At 40.5% G+C, this 16,499-nt stretch overlaps 1 protein-coding gene across 1 annotated transcript in view; it reads right to left on the bottom strand.

Moving 5' to 3' along the window:
- Nucleotides 1-16,499, bottom strand: part of PIGL (phosphatidylinositol glycan anchor biosynthesis class L) — a 154,589-nt gene that overhangs the window by 24,354 nt on the left and 113,736 nt on the right. The window contains 2 exon segments of the mRNA XM_044673011.1: nt 814-823; nt 8,645-8,697. Coding sequence (XP_044528946.1) covers nt 814-823; nt 8,645-8,697 — 63 coding nt within the window.

Raw genomic sequence — 16,499 nt, 5'->3', positions numbered from 1 at the left:
TTCCTTCCTTCCTTCCTTCCTTCCTTCCTTCCTTCCTTCCTTCCTTCCTTCCTTCCTTCCTTCCTTCCTTCCTTCCTTCCTTCCTTTCTTTCTTTCTTTCTTTCTCAAAAACCAGGCAGTGCTTGGGTCTTCTTTCTTAGTGATTCAGAAGGGACTTTCACTGCTTCTGGATCCACACCCCAGGAAATGATTAGGATCATCCATGCACCTAGAGCTGCTGCTAAACATGCCATTCCACAGAATGGAGGAGATCATGGTATGTTGTTATCATTACTGTCATCCTTACTGGGTCTTTCTAATCTTTCTATCCCAACAGTGGCAAGTTCCTATGATTCATCTGTTCAATTCAATCTATGAAGGGCAAGTCAATGTGCCAGGTTCTGGGGATACAGGGGCAAAAATGAAATGAACTTTACCCTTAAGGAGCTTTGACTCTCCTAGAAGAGAAGGAGCTACAAAGTAAAGGCTAAGTAAGTTCTGAGAGAGGGGAGAAGGCCAAAAAGGATGGAAAGGAGAGGAAGGAAGGAAGGAAATAACCATTTATTGAGCGCCTATTATATGCTGCGAACAGAGGAGGCAACATTGGACCTAAGACAGTTCCATCTCCTTTCACTTAAAAAAAACCAACAACCCAAAACTCTTACCCGTCTCAGAAGCAATACTGTGTATTGGTTCTCATGCAGAAGATTAGTACTGGCAAGACAATGGGGAGTTAAGTGACTTGCCCAAGTCTCAAAGCTAGGAAGTGTCTGAGGTCAGATTTGAATCCAGGACTTCCCATCTCTAAGTCTGGCTTTCAATTCCCTGAGACACCTTACTGCCCCTCTTATCAATCCTAAAACTAAGGGCCACGTGTAAAGATTACAGCAAAGGTGAATATGAATAAGACAGAGTTCTTGCCTTCAAAAGCCTTGGAATCTAATAAGGAAGCTGAAACTACTCTCTATACAAATGTTGAATGGAGCTAGAAAATAATATTTGTTTCCAGTGACTGTCCACCAAAGTCTATAGGTATTCAAAGGAGAGAAATTCCTCTAAGGTGCCATGATGTGGGAGAGCATCCCAGATATTGGAGCTAGAGGGATCCAGGGGCTCATTTGGGCCAGTCTAGGCTTGAAGGAGATACCTTGCTACAATTCCATCAGTAGCCATCCAGATTCTGACAAGAATTAAATTCAATGAAAATTAGACATTAAAATATACAAAATAAAAAACAGATTACAAAAAACCACGAATGCTAAATAAATTATAATCTAATAAACAAAAATATTCTGTTTCCATGCCTTCTTCTGATGTAGATTTTCTCTGAATCTTCTTGTAATTCTTTATAACACAACTGTAGGCATGTCATCCACATACATATACCTTTTGCCATTCTGCTTTGTTCACCATGCGTCCCACCCTGTGAACAGGTCCATTCATTTCTGGTATTCTCTTTAGAGCTGTACTTTATTCCTGCCTTTGGATTACACCTGTGACCTCATTGGTCAAGAGATCTCCCGGTGAGGAAACTCCCTTCACTCATGCAGATCACCACTTGCTTGCAATTTAGAGTCCTGGAGAGTTGCTTGATATTGAGGTTAAATTATTTGACCTGGACCATATAGCCAGTTTATGTTAAAAGCCAAGATTTGAACCCAGGTTTTCCTGACTTTGAGGCTAGCTCTCTACTATGCTAGCAGTTCTCAAACTTTTTGGTCTCATTTATACAGTATTTGGGCTCACCCATGTGTATAGTATACATGTATATTCTGAAAAATTATTGAGGACTCCCCTAGGTATCTTTTCTTTATCTTGGTTAGATCTACTATATACCAAATTAGAAATTAAAACGCTTGCATTGTAAGGAAAACAGTTTTGATATTGAAGAGCCCCTGAAAGGATCTTGGGTAATCACGGGATCACCAGACCATATTCTGAGCACTTTTGTACTAAACTCTTCTACCTCTTGTTTCTTAATGTTTCCACGTCTCTTTTCCCCCCATCTTTTAAAAATCCATAATAATACCTGGCATTTATATAGCATCTTACTTATTTAAAAACCCTTACCTTCTGTCTTAGAATCAGTAGTAAGTATCAGCTCCAAGGCAGAAGAATGGTAAGGGTTAGGGCAATGGGGATGAAGTGACTTGCCCAGGGTCACACAGCTAGAAGTATCTGAGGCCAGATTTGATGCCAGGTCCTCCCAACTTCAGGCCTGGTGTTCTATCCACTGTGCTATTCAGTTGCCCTTTATATAGCACTTTAAGATTGACAAAGTACTTTACAGAACTGTCTCATATTGCCTACAGTTGGGGGTAAATGTTGGTTATTATAATATCCATTTTGCAGATGAAGAAACACAGACAGAGATCAAGTGATTTGGTCTTTCTGGTTTCAAGTCTAGCTTTCTTGCCAGAATAACCAAATATGGAAGCATGTGTATACACAGACACACAGACACACAGCCATATATAAAGACATTCTCCTGAGGTTTTCTTACACTGAAATGAACCAACATGAATACAAAGAACAGTCGAAAGCCTGCAAAGAAATTGACAGCCATTATCTTAGTGAAGAATTATGTTTTTCTCAGTCAAAAGCTAAGTTCTTTTTTTTTTTTTTAAATCCCTACCTATCTTAGAATCAAAACTGTGTATTGGTTCCAAGGCAGAAGAGTAGTAAGGGCTAGGCAATGGGGGTCAAGTGACTTGCCCAGGGTCACACAGCTGGGATGTGTCTGAGGTCAGATTTGAACCCAGGACCTCCCATCTCTAGGCCTGGCTCTCAATCCACTGAGCCACCCAGCTGCCATAGTTCTTACTTTAAGGTGGTCTCCTTTGTATCTACAAAACACAGTAGGTAGTTAAGAATTGCTTGTTGAATTGAAAGGGAGCTTCAGAACTATGCTAGGAAGTAAGAAGGACAAGCGTCTTTAGCCTGATTTGACAGAGGAGGACAATGAAGTCCCAGAGACAGGGAGCGATTTTCCCAGGGTTAGTAAATGTCAGAGATGCCTTTATTTCCTATACTCCATGTCTTCCTTGATGAAAACATGAGAAGGGAAGAGACACAATTTCTCAAATGATATTCAGGAGACCACATCCTTAGAGCCACATGATTGTCTAGCAGAGAATACTAGGTCCTATTGGGTTCTTTATTTTAAAATATGTTTAATTTGTGAGAACAAAATGAACTTCAAGGATTTCCTCTAACAAGGCATCTTTCATGTCAGAATCCTACAAGATTCTTAAATGATGCAACAAAAGAGATGGTTGTTCAGTGGTCACAATTACAGTATTAAGATTGATTCTAACCTGGAAGTTAAAGATTAAAAAAAAAAAAAAAAAAGACTGCAGGGAGATGAATGCTAGCCCAAAATGTTGGCTGTTCTCCCTATAGGAGAATCTAAGGCACACCAGCCAGGACACAGGGTTTGTATTTTGGCTTTGCAGCTCACTATCTGTGGCACCTTGGCAAGTCATCGAGGCTCTTCAGAACAGCTTTCCTCTTCTCTAAAATGAGAGATTCAGCCCGGATGACCTCTGCTGGCTCTTCCAACTCTGTGTTTATGACCTTGGGTCCAGTCTGGAGCCTAATGGAAAAGGATTCTCTATAGGCAGTGACATTCTCTAGATGGAGGTTATCATCTTATGTTAGGATTTATGACCAAGTCCTGGACCACAAACAAACTCCCTAAAGGAAACTTACAGCCGTTCAGAAGAATTCATCCTAATAATCCACAGGAAAAACCAAGTGGATGAAGACTGCCTATTATCCTAACTATGGGATGGTATCTTAAAACTTCCTAGAGTTTCTAAAAACATCAAGCAGGGCAGCTGGGTAGCTCAGTGGATTGAGAGTCAGGCCTAGAGATGGGAGGTCCCAAGTTCAAAACTGACTTCAGACACTTCCCAGCTGTGTGACCCTGGGCAAGTCTCTTGACCCCCATTGCCTACCCTTACCGCTCTTCTGCCTCGGAGCCAATACACAGTATTGACTCCAAGACGGAAGGTAAGAGCTTAAAAAAAAATTTAAGAAATAATTCTTTTTTCTACAGGCCTTTCCAAAATTTTTGGGAAAATTTCTTTGAAAGATGATAAGTCAAGGACAAAAAGGTTTTTCTTAAAGAAAAGGATTAAGCCTGATACTCAACCTTTTTCTATAAAGAATAGCTGTTTGTAGTTTATGTCCTTACAATATTTACATTATTGACTTCCCACCTACAGGGTCTAATTCCAAGACCCACCCTTTTCCACAGAGAAGGAGAAGAGGTTCTTTTGTTTATTCCTCAAGTGAGGGAGTGGTCTAGGAGGGAATGGGATAGCTGGTTGGTTACTCATCGATTCTTAAATATTAACCTAGACTGCATTTTAACATATTTTTTTCCTTGTTCCAGATTCCTATAAATGTTTGGTTTTTTAAAAAACCCTTACCCTCCATCTTAGAACCAATATTATATATTGGTTCCAAGGCAGAAGAGCAAAAAAAGGCTAGGTGATGGGGATTAAATAACTTGCCCAGGGTCACACAGCTGGTAAGTGTCTGAGGCCAGATTTGAACCAAGGACCTCTCATCTCTAGGCCTGGCTCTCAGTCCACTGAGCCACCTTGCTGTCCCCCAGATTTCTATAAATATTAACCAAGACCATTTTGGGGAAAAGAGTTGGAGGGGATGGGAACTATGCCATGTAGATAACTATCTCTCTCCACGCTAGAAATGGCTTAGATATAGATTAATGGTAAATTAAGTTGTTTTTGGCAGATGAATCTAAAAACATAAGAGTACAACATTGGTATTAGTATCTTTTTCCTCTATAAAACCATGTTATAAAGTTGAATGGTCAGTTCATCTGAATGCATACTTGGATAGATACTTCATATGTACAGTGAATTGACTCTGACAAAGGTTTAATTTCTCAAATTTATAAAGAACTAAGTCAAATGTACAAGAAATCAAGTTGACAAATTGTCAAGGGATATGAGCAGTTTTCAGATGAAGAAATAAAAACTATCAATAATCACATGGAAAAGTGTTCTAAATCCCTCCTGATTAGAGAAATGCAAATCAAAACAACCCTGAGGTACCAACTTATAACTATCAGATTGGCCAATATGACAGTAAAGGAAAATAATAAATGTGGGAGGGGATGTCACAAAATTGGGACACTAATGCATTGCTGGTGGGAGTTGTAAATGGATCTAACTATTCTGGAAGGCAATTTGGAACTATGTTCAAAGGGCTTTAAAAGAATGCCTGCCCTTTGATTCAGCCATACCACTACTAAGTTTGTACCCAAAAGAGATAATAAAAAATGTTTGTAAAAAAATAGTCATAGCCACACTCTTTGTGGTGGCAAAAAAATTGGAAAATGAGGGAGCGTCCCTTGATTAGGGAATGGCTGAATAAAATGTAATATATAATGGTGATGGAATACTATTGTGCTATAAGGAATGATGAACTGCTTGATTTCTATACGAACTGGAAAGACCTCCATGAACTAATGTGGAGTGAAATGAGCAGAATCAGGAGAACATTGTACACAGAAAAATGAAACATTGTGGGATGATCAAATGTAATCTGACTTTGCTACCAATAGCAATGCAATGATCCAGGACAATTCTGAGGGACTTATAAGAAAGAACACTATCCACATCCAGAGAAAGAACTGTGGGAGTAGAAACACAGAATAAAAACATGATTTCTAACTTTTTTATATGGTATATGATTTGGGGTTTTGGTTTTAAAAGGTTACTCTATTAAAGACATATAGTGAATTGGGCCCGAAACGGAATAGGGAGAAGGCCGGATTGCATTTGGGAACTTGCAGATTATTTTCAGTCTATCTGAAACAAAATACCATTGTTGTAAAGTGAAAAGACCTAGAGGAAGGTGCCTCCTCCCAACCCCATACAGGGTTGGTCCCCTGGTGAGTACCCTTGTCAGGCTGGAGACCAGAGTTGCACAGGGTGGAAGAGTGTAGCTGAATCAGGACCAGCCCTACTATTCGAAGTGGCCCCTACATTAATGAGATTGTTGATGCCCTGAAGCACTCAAGAGTAGCCATGTATTCCAGCTTGTTCTGCTCTTTGTCCCTGATCACTAGATACATGTGTCATCTCAACATCCATTCTCATCTTGTGACAAAATTCAGGCTTGACTGGAAAAAACTATTCATGAATTGGAGAAGAACTTCTGAGACAATAGGCATGACTATATTAAGTGTATTCAGACTGGATGCCTTCCCCTAGAAAAAGATCAGAACCCAATCAGCACACTTGTTTTCTGGGGAACAGTCTTTCTAGGAATAATCTTTAGGAAAGGATTATCAACAAGTTGTACTGAAAGTCAGACCAGTTGGGGTGGTGTCCTGCAGTAGTTTCTTGATGACAGGTGGGTGATGGTCCTGATTCCTTTTGAGAAACACAAGGTCCACAATCTCCCTTGGTAAAAGCTGGGGAGTTGTCCATTTTTATTTCCTAACACAGCTGTTGGGAGTCTTTTAGTACAGAAGTATCAGACTCACGAGTGCAATTGAACCAGATTAAAATGTAATTGTGATACGTTTAAAAAAATAATAAAGTCTAGTACAACATAGATAATGTTAATTTGTGATTTTCTAAGTCCATGTTTCTGTTTGTAGGCTAAGAAACAGACACTACTGCTCTGTTGTAACCAATCTCACCCAAGGCTAGGAAAGCCTTTCTCTATGACTACTGGGTGATTAGAACTGGTTTTGCCCACAGTTAGAGGAAAAGCAGGGACCTTCAAAAAGCCCACACCATCCACTAGCTGATATTTAAAATACATCTCCATTTGTTTGGCTTTAAGCTTAAGACTGTCTTGTTTCAAACAGAAAGTTCCCATAGGAAGAACCAAAATAAAAAAAATAAATAAATAAACCTTTACCTTCCATCTTGGAGTCAATATTGTGTATTGGATCCAAGGCAGAAGAGTGGTAAGGGCTAGGCAATGGAGGTCAAGTGACTTGCCCAGGGTCACACAGCTAGTTAGTATCTGGGGTCAAATTGGAACCCAGGACCTCCTGTCTCTAGACCTGGCTCTCTATTCACTGAGCTACCTAACTACCCCAGTAAAAAGCATTCTTTGAATTTCTTCTCAATTACTCATACCTTAGGAGGATCTCAGAGCCATAGAAGCAACTAAGGGGAAAGCATGAGCACTAGCCAAAGGGAAGGTAGACACTCAGAGCTGTAGGCAGCAATCCAGCATCTGAGACAAACACTTCCCAGGATAAAGGATATTAACTGGGACAAAGAAATGTAGTGGAGACTTCCCTTCCCATCCTCAACATGTGAAAAGGGCCACATGGGTGTTGCCCTGCTGAATGAAGGCAGAGGCTGGCTGGTCCATATCTTATGGAGCTCCCAGGAGTGTGTTGCAACCAGCTCAAACCAGTGAGCTGATTACTAAAATGTTCAGTGCGAGCATTCATACTTCAGAAATCTGAAAACACTACATATCAGGCTTGATTTATTGTTTGGTTGATTTCTTGAAAAAGTGGAGAAGAACCAGCACTCATTTGTCCTGGGGCCAAGGGTACCTTTCCCAGAAATTATCTTCCAGAGGGAAAGGAAAGAATGAGCTAAACCCAATTTTAAGAAAATGAAGGGCCATGAAAACATTAAGGTAGGAAAACTGGAGGAGACCTAATGAGATAAAAGATTCCATTCCAAGGAAGGCCGGTAGGAACTAAACCTCTCTACCCAAGACTTTACCCAATAGCTCATCCTTTGTGAGATGGCCTCTGGCAGTGTGGACAGAAAATTAGCCATGCCAGGCTTTCTGGGTATTCTTTTTCCTTTGTCTTTTTTTTTCCTTGAAAAGAGAATCCAAATGGGTTTGGACAGTCATGTGATCTGGAATTCCAGGGAGTTGTTTCTACAATATACTCTTCTAGTGAAAAATGAAACAGCTTCTCTTCCTTATTGGGACAGATATTTCAGACCCCAGGGTAAATGACCTGGTCACAGGGAAGATATTGTAGGCCTTGGGTGGGATCTTCGAATGTTTGGCTTCTCTGGGGCTTCCTCAGGGCATGGGAAGACTTGACTCTGACCGTACTAGAAGACTTGTGGCACAGTGCCCTGTAGAGGGAAGACTTCATTTCAGGCCAGTCTATGCCTGGAGCACTAATAAAGGACATTAGTCCCTTCTAGTCAATCCAATACAATCCCCCATCATTGGAACCCAACTCTGGATAGGACACTGGGCAAATGCTGACCATTTGAGGATGAGAAACAGCACTATCCTTTCCCTTGAGGAGTTTGCATTCTAATAAAGGTGATGAGAAAAGCCGAGTCTGAACATAAATCTTTGAAAAAGGCTAAGAAGAGGTCTAGATAAAATGCCTTAAGAAATATGAGGGGGAAGAAATTGTTTTCAGCTGGAGGGATTGGGGAACACTTCATTGAGAAGCATGGTCCCAATGTTGCCCCAGAAGATCAAGGACACAGAATTAGAATCAAAAGGGTCATTGGGGGTCACCCTGCCTGAGCTTTCATTTTACAGACGAGGAAAATGAGGATCTGAGGTTAAGAGACTTACTTGCCCATGGTCAAATAGTTTCTAAGTACCTGAGACATTCTTTTTGTCTCCAAAGTTGGAAAGTTGGCATTACTCTCAGCTCCTCCCCGCTTTTCACCCCACAGGGCCAGTCAGTTGGCAAATCTTGCCATTCCTCTTACATCCGATCTCCTTTCAACTCTCACAATCACTGCCTTGATTCGAGCCCTTGATACCCTATTCCCTAGATTATTGCAATGGCCTTCAAGTAGGTCACCTTGCGTCAAGTCCTTCGCCACTTCAATACATCTTCCAAATGATTTTCCTTAGAGACAGAATTGACCACATCACTCCTCTATTCAATAATCCATTGGCTTCCTAGTAGCTCAAAACATAAGCTCCTCTGATTGGCCTTTAAAAAAACCCAAACCAAATCCTTACTTTCTGTCTTAGAACCAGTATTGGTTCCAAGGCAGAAAAATGGTAAGAGGGTAGTTAATGAGGGTTAAGTAACTTGCCCAGGGTCACACAGCTAGAAAGGGCTCTTAAAGAACTTTGCCATCTTGCCTCCAGACTATCACTCCAGCCTAATGATTCATTATTTCCCTTCCTGAACTCTATGGTCTGGCAAGACTTTTCTCAAACTTTCCTTTTCTTTTTTTCCTCAAACAGGGCACTCTGTCAGGCACCCTAGGCCTCATTTTCACTCCTGGTCCTCCATGCTTGGAGTACACTCCTTCTTCACCTCCACTTTCTCGAACTCCTCTGTTCCTTTAAGATGCAGCTCAAGTGCTACCTTCTCCATGAAACCTTCCTTGATCCCTTTCCTTTAAGGAATATTTGTATGTTATAATATACATGGAGTCTTGCACACAATGGGTACTTATTAAATGTTTGTTGATATTGTTGATATGATAGTACAAATGATAGATAATGAAATTCTGACAGAGGGATGGGAATAGAAAGGAGGGGATAACTATGAGAGACACTGGAAAGAGCATCTTGATGGGGTTTGCAGTTTAGTGACTAATGGGATAAGATGTGTGATTGGAGCAAGGTGAAATAGAAGAATGACTGGGATTTAGAGTCTAGATTCCAGAGTTGGAGGGAGCCTTTAGAGTTATTTAGCTCAAACCATTCATTTTAGAGGCTGAAAGTCACTTGGAGAGAGGAGATATCTTTGTAGGCCTCTCCTCTTAGAATCCTAAGCTTCCTTCAAGGCTCAGCTCAGGTGTCACCTTCTACTGGAAGCCCTGTCTAATGCCTCTATCTCTCCATACAAATAATATCATTAGGGCTCTCACTGTCTCTAAAATACTGTGTATATACTTATCTTTTATCATTAGCATAGTGGCTGGTACGTAGTAAGCTCTTAATATATGTTCTCACTATCTATTTGCTTATATCTCTCTCTTTTCCCCTGTCTCTCTCCCTCTCTCTTTCCATCCTGCCTTTTCCCCAATTGAAAGTAAGCTCCCTTGAGGGCCCATTCTTTTTGTTTTTGGTCTTTGTGCCTAGCACATAGAAGGCACTTTATAGGTGGATTGCTTATCTTCAAACATATTTCTTCCTAATTACTTTAAATTTTTAATTATTTTTTTGCTATGAACAAAAAGTCAATTTCTTCTAAATTCTACCTCTCCCTCCCATTGCAAGAAAAGAAAAGTTCTTGTGACAAATGTTTATAGACAAGTAAAACTTGTTGGGTTTGTTACTGGATTGGATTTCTGAAGGTCACAAAAAGGAGAGCTAGGATTCTAATCCAAGTTCCTTTTCAGACATTAGGTATTTTCTCCCTTCCAGCAAAGACTCTGCCTTCTCTTTTTGAGTGTTTGGGGAAGAACATTTCTCTAGTTTGGCTATGTGAGTCACCTCTGCCCTTCTGTACACCTTTGCTTGAGCCCAGCATAGGATTATTTTCCAGAGTCCTGCCCTATACCAACACATACAGGGTTAATTTCCCAACTTCATGGTCCTCCCTCTCCCCTGCCTCCTGAAGAAATGTTTGAAAATACTTTTAACTGCATGTTCAGAATAAATCCTCATTCATATTTAAGGCCCTCGCTGCTACTGGCTATATCTTAAGCATAGTCTTGTATATCTCCTACATTAAAACAATATGGCCTCTGGGCCCAGAGTGAGAAAGACCCAAGTTCAGCTCTTGGTTCTGCCATTAGCTAAATGCGTGACCTTGGATAAGTTCCTTTAGTCATTTGGATAAAGCATGATTAAATGCTATGAAAAAGAAACAAGTGCTAATAGAGAGATACATGTGTGATGGCGGGACTGCCCAATAAGCCCAGTCCCTATGAGGATTCACAGACCACCAAAATGTATTTCTCACATGGAAGAGACTGAGGAGCCCCTTTTGGGACAATGGTGATGGTGTGTAGTGGAAATGCACCAGAGAGACTTTGGAGCATATGTGGACATCTGCTTTGATTGTCTGCAGTTATAGGACTGGAATTGGGATATATAAAAAAGTCCTTATTTAGCCTTGGAGTCTCTCTTGGCTGAACCTCTTCTTTCTTGGTTTAATTTTGTCTCTTTACCTGATTTCTTCCAACTAGATGGTCTATGGGGATTGGTGATGATATAAGAGTTAAGACCTCTGCTGGGGTCAGGAAGACCTGACTGGGGTCAGGAGTTCAAATCTAGCCACAGATACTCACTAGCTCTGTAACCCTGGGCAAGTCATTTATTTAGTCTCTGTTTGTCTTAATCCACTGGAGAAGGAAATGGCAAACCATTCTAGGATCTTAAAGTCATAAACAGTTGGATACAACAGAATGACTGAACAACAGCAACAAAATAATAATACCTATTTTTAGGTATTTCAAAAAATAGTGTTTTAAAGTTTAAAAAATGCTTTATACAGATTAATGTATTTGATCTTCATACCAACCCTATGAAGTCCTAACTTTATAGATGAAGAATTGGAATGCTTGAGTAGGCAATAAATTAAATGATTATCTAGGGCAGTGATGGGCAAACTACGGCCTGTGGGCCAGATGTGGCCCCCTGAAATGTTCTGTCTAGCTGCACAACATTATTCCTGATCTGACGAATACAATGAGTAGTGTAGTGTATAAAACCCCTTGGGAATTAGTTCCCTCAGCAGGATCCTCACTACAAAAGCTGCTGTATTATGTCTGGCTGGGAAAGCTTCTGGTCACTTCATCAATCTGTCAACGATTACTAATGCATACCTGTAGCCCTGACACTTGGGCATGGTTATATAATCAATTTGTATGCATTCAAAAGGTGTATAGGCTAGTTGTTTGCCTACTAAGTAAGCTATGCACTTTGGTAATAGCTTGATTATATTGGATACAAATTCTTCACCTCTGGCAAACTCGCATTGCAACTTCCGTGATTCCTCTTGTGTTTCAATATCTCTGTACTGAATCGGTCAATCCCAAAGTCCCATAATGCCCTTTTTGATGTAGAGCATTGCAAAAGGTGTAATACAGGGATTTTGGAAAAATAGGTTTTCCATTTGCTGCAAGCCAAACTCCATTAGCTAAGTACGCACCAAGATGTTTCTTCCAATCCTTCACTTCCTTTGGTGAGTAGACATTTTTCAGATCTACCTCTATCTACCTATGAGATCCCTGAAACATCACCTTATTCTGTTTTTAGACCCATGCAACGAGGAACCAATTTACCATCATGATAATGACATTCCAGACCATGTGTGGGCTAGAAATTCCAATGATGTTGGCAGAATTCTGTCTGCTGAGCCTGTGGGAATAGAGGTCAAGGAGGGAATACCACCATGAATTCCTCAGTTTAAATTGAGCAAGGATGCTATCAAAGGTGTGAAACCCATCATAGAGAGTCTATTAGACCAAGGAATCTTGAGATATGGCTTCTCACAGTATAACAGCCCCATTGTGCCTGTGAAGAAAGCAAAATTGACTCCTGATGGGCAGACTCAATGGCTTTTGGTACAAGATCTGAGAGCTGTAAACAACCATGTGAAGAAGACCTATGCAGTGGTTCCTAGTCCATCTCAAATCATTACAGCTATAACAAACACAGCTTCTTGGCTTACCGTCATAGATCTCTGTTCAGCCTATTTTTCTGTTCCCCTGCACAGAGACAGCCAACAGCTGTTTGCCTTCTCTTGGCAAGGCAAATCCATTTTGTGGACAAGGCTTCCACAGGGAAATGTAGATTTGGCATCTGTCTTTTGCCAAATCTTGCAGAGAAACCTTGAGTTGATCACTTTCCAATATAGCAATAGTGAATTATGTGGATGACATCCTGCTAATGTCACCATTAGCTTCCATTTGCCAAAGGGACAGTTTGCACTTGCTCAAAGAACTAGGCAAATGAGGTCATAAGGTATAAAAACCAAAGCTCCAGTGGGTAAATAGATGAGTGGAGTATTTGGGGTTCATCTTAGAAAAGGGCACCAGGAGTATTTCCCAGAAGAGAACACAGGACATACAGAAGTTGAGCTTGCCAAAGACCAAGAAGCAGCTCAGGGCAATCATTGGAGTAACGAGCTTCTGCAGAAACTGGATTCCAGGTTATGCTCTCATTGCTAAACCTCTGATAGAGCTAACCAGGAAGGAAGTCTCAGAGCCCAAAGATGAACCCCTCAAAGTTTATTTGTTATTTGTAATGGCAGTTCCTTATAAGGTGACCTACGGATCACACAGGAAACATTGCCTAGATGAAGTTTTATTCCTAAGGCTACTTGGCTGTCTAGACTGACTATGCCCCCTACTGGCCTGGAGAGTGAAGTTTTTAATTTCCTTGACATCCTTATCTTTTTTGGCCTGCTTAAGCTGTTTCTTGAGGTCTGTAATGACTGCATCCTTGTCAGAGTCACACTGTTTAGCAGCTTTTAGATCTTTAGCCCTAGAATCATGAACGTAGAAAGCATGTTGTTGTATGTCCTCAAGGGATAGGGTTTCCCACTGAGGGCAGTTCTGCCTAAAGTAATGCTGAATAGGCATGAGTGCACCCTTAACAAACTGTCTCTGAATATGGTCCAGTCTCTGGCTTTCTAGATCAACTCTTCAAATAACAAGAGGAGAAAATGTTCTGGAAGACACTGCAATGAGGATGATGTAGGACAAAGAATGAGATATGTCAACTTTCTCTGGGAAGAGGTGGGGGACACTGGGGCAATGTGATATATATTGTCAGGCATACTCACCATAGAGAATATTTTTGCTTAACTATTTTCTTTCTTACGAGGAATGGTTTGGTTTGGGGAACAGCAATTTTTAAAACGGATTGATTTGAAGCCAAAATCCATCCAAAAAAACTTGTCATATATAAAAAAAATTGGGACTAGGAGTAAGGCAAAACACCAGATGGGATCATGAAGAGTTGGACATGACTTAAAGTAGTTTCTCCCTAATGGGCAGTAAGATAATGAGAAATCCTAGTGCTTCCCTGTAGTTTATGCCTTACTCCTAATCCCATGTTTGGGCTGGATGGTTTCTGACATCTCTTCCACTTAACATGTATCATCCTATAAGTCAAAGGATTCCTGCTCAATGCTTTGAGTATATTTGCAAAAGAAAATAAGATGATGTTGATGGAAAGAGGCTTTCGATAAGAGATATACTCTAGGGGGCAGCTGGGTGGCTCAGTGGATTGAGAGCCAGGCCTAGAGATAGGAGGTCCGGGGTTCACATCTGGCCTCAGATACTTCCTAGCTAGGTGACCCTGGGCAAATCACTTAACCCCCATTGCCTAGCCCTTACCACTCTTCTGCCTTGGGGCCAATACACAGTATTGACTCCAAGATGGAAGGAAAGGATTTAAAAAAAAAAAAAAAGATACAGTCTAGGCAAGATTCCATCACTAGCTAGCTGAGTGGCCTTGGATAAGTCACTGGAATTTTCACTGGCATGAGATATCCTAAGAAGTAAGAGAGTACTCCCATGGGAGCTCAGCTTTTCTAAGGATCACATAGGATCATCAGACATTCCCACCTGAATGGAAATAGGTCTTGATCGATGACACATGTTAAAACCAGTGGAAATGTGTGTTGGCTATGGGGGTGTGTGAAGGGGGGGTAAAGGGGAAAGTAAGAACATGAATCATGTAACCATGGAAAATTTTTCTAAAAAATAAAAATCAATCAATTAATAAATTTATTAAAAAAAAAAAAAAGAAAGGAATTCCCACCTGAGATGAGCCCTTGAGATTCTGTACCAGTGCCTGGGAAGAATCCCACTGCCTATTGCTCCTGAAGGTGCCTGTCTTTTAACTCACTGAGTACAGGAAAAACATTTTCTAATCTGAACTGGCTGGTTTCCCCAGGCATGTCCTCTTTGCTTTGGAACCCAATGTGGGGGAATAATTGCTGTGGCCAATAAGCAGGTTTTGGGCAGATGACTTCTAAGGTCCAGCTGTTCTTTTGGGTGTCTGAACTGCTTAATCTGGAGGCTGATTTAATAGCTCTCATATTGAAGAAGAGCTTAAATGACTTCCTAAATTCCAGGGCTGATAGAAAAGAAGCTATTTTATGGCATGGGTAAGAAAGCCACAGGGAGTTAGGGTTACCGACTGTCCCTTCAGTGGCTCTTTTGTATACCTTGAGATTGCAGCCCATCTCACCACAGACAAAGATTTGGTGCTTTCTGTGAGTGCCTAGGATCACGGTTCAAAGGCTGGCTAAGGAGCCCTTTCCCTTCTCTAGGGACCTTATATTTGCAGAGTGCTTTATAGTTACAAAACACATTAGCACATTTAAATTTTTTCTTTAAACTTTTTTTTTCAAAAACATGAAGAGACAATTTTTGGCAATTGTTTTCTGACATTTTATGATTCAGATTCCCTCCCTCTGTTCCCAAGTAGTAAATAGTCTGATACAGGTTATACCAGTGTTGTCGTGCAATGCCTATTTCCACAATGGTATACTTCTTTTAAATCTCATTTAAAACAAAAAATTAACATTGCCTCTAAAATTTATTATCATTTACTTGTTATATATGGAAAAATATTTCTACTTTAATTTTTCTACTTTAATCTCCCTATCCTCTTTGTAGCATTTTTATCCTGGCTAGCTGATCTAGCTACAATACAATTTTGGTAAAGACATTAAAGACTTTTGCGGAAAAAAAATCTTATTTAAACCTCACAGCTACAATATGAAAAGGGATGGGATAGTGCAGGCTAGGTTTTGGTCTCCTCATTTTAGAAATGGGGAAACTGCTTAATCCAAGAGAAGTGACTTGACCAAGATCCCAAGCTAGTCAGTAGCAAAGTTGAGGCTAGAACTCGGGTCTCTGAACTGGTCATCTGGGACTCTTTTTAAAAAAAGAATTTTGCCATGAATTTTCTCTCATGTAAGTGATATATGTCTCCTTTCATAACGTAATGAACATGGAAATATGTACAATCTATAGCATGTTATCTGATGCCTTGGGGAAGGGTGAGATGGGAGGAGAGAATATAGATGGCAAAATATCAGAAGATAATTATTAAAAATGTTACTGACATGCAGGAGGTCCTAGGTTCAAACCCAGCCTCAGCCACTTCCCAGCTGTGTGACCCTGGGCAAGTCACTTGACCCCCATTGCCCACCCTTACCAATCTTCCACCTATGAGACAATACACCAAAGTACAAGGGTTTAAAAAAAAAAACTTCTTAAAAAAAATGTTACTGACATGTAAAAAAAAAAGAATTCTACCTGTTGCCCAGCTCAGACCAGGAGGCTCCCACTCTAAAACCAAAGGAAGCTGAGAAATAGGAGAATCTTTCCAGAGCAGACCAAACAAATCTCCCCAAGAAGAACCACTATCCCTCATATGGGCGTAGGGTTTATAGATTTCCATTCATGGCAAACAACAATTGGGCAAAGGTTTCTTAATCACTTACTGTGCAAGGACCAGGGAGTAAAAGTCCAGATCAGACACAGTTCCTGCCCACATGGAGCTTATAGTATCATTCTTTTTGACAGATCCACACATGGATAAGGAGGATGAGCAATATCGTATGACAAATGCATTTAGAGCACTAG

Source organism: Gracilinanus agilis, chromosome 4, assembly GCF_016433145.1.
Source record: "Gracilinanus agilis isolate LMUSP501 chromosome 4, AgileGrace, whole genome shotgun sequence".
NCBI classification, from domain to species: Eukaryota; Metazoa; Chordata; class Mammalia; order Didelphimorphia; family Didelphidae; genus Gracilinanus; species Gracilinanus agilis.
This window is presented reverse-complemented; position numbering and strand designations above follow the sequence as displayed.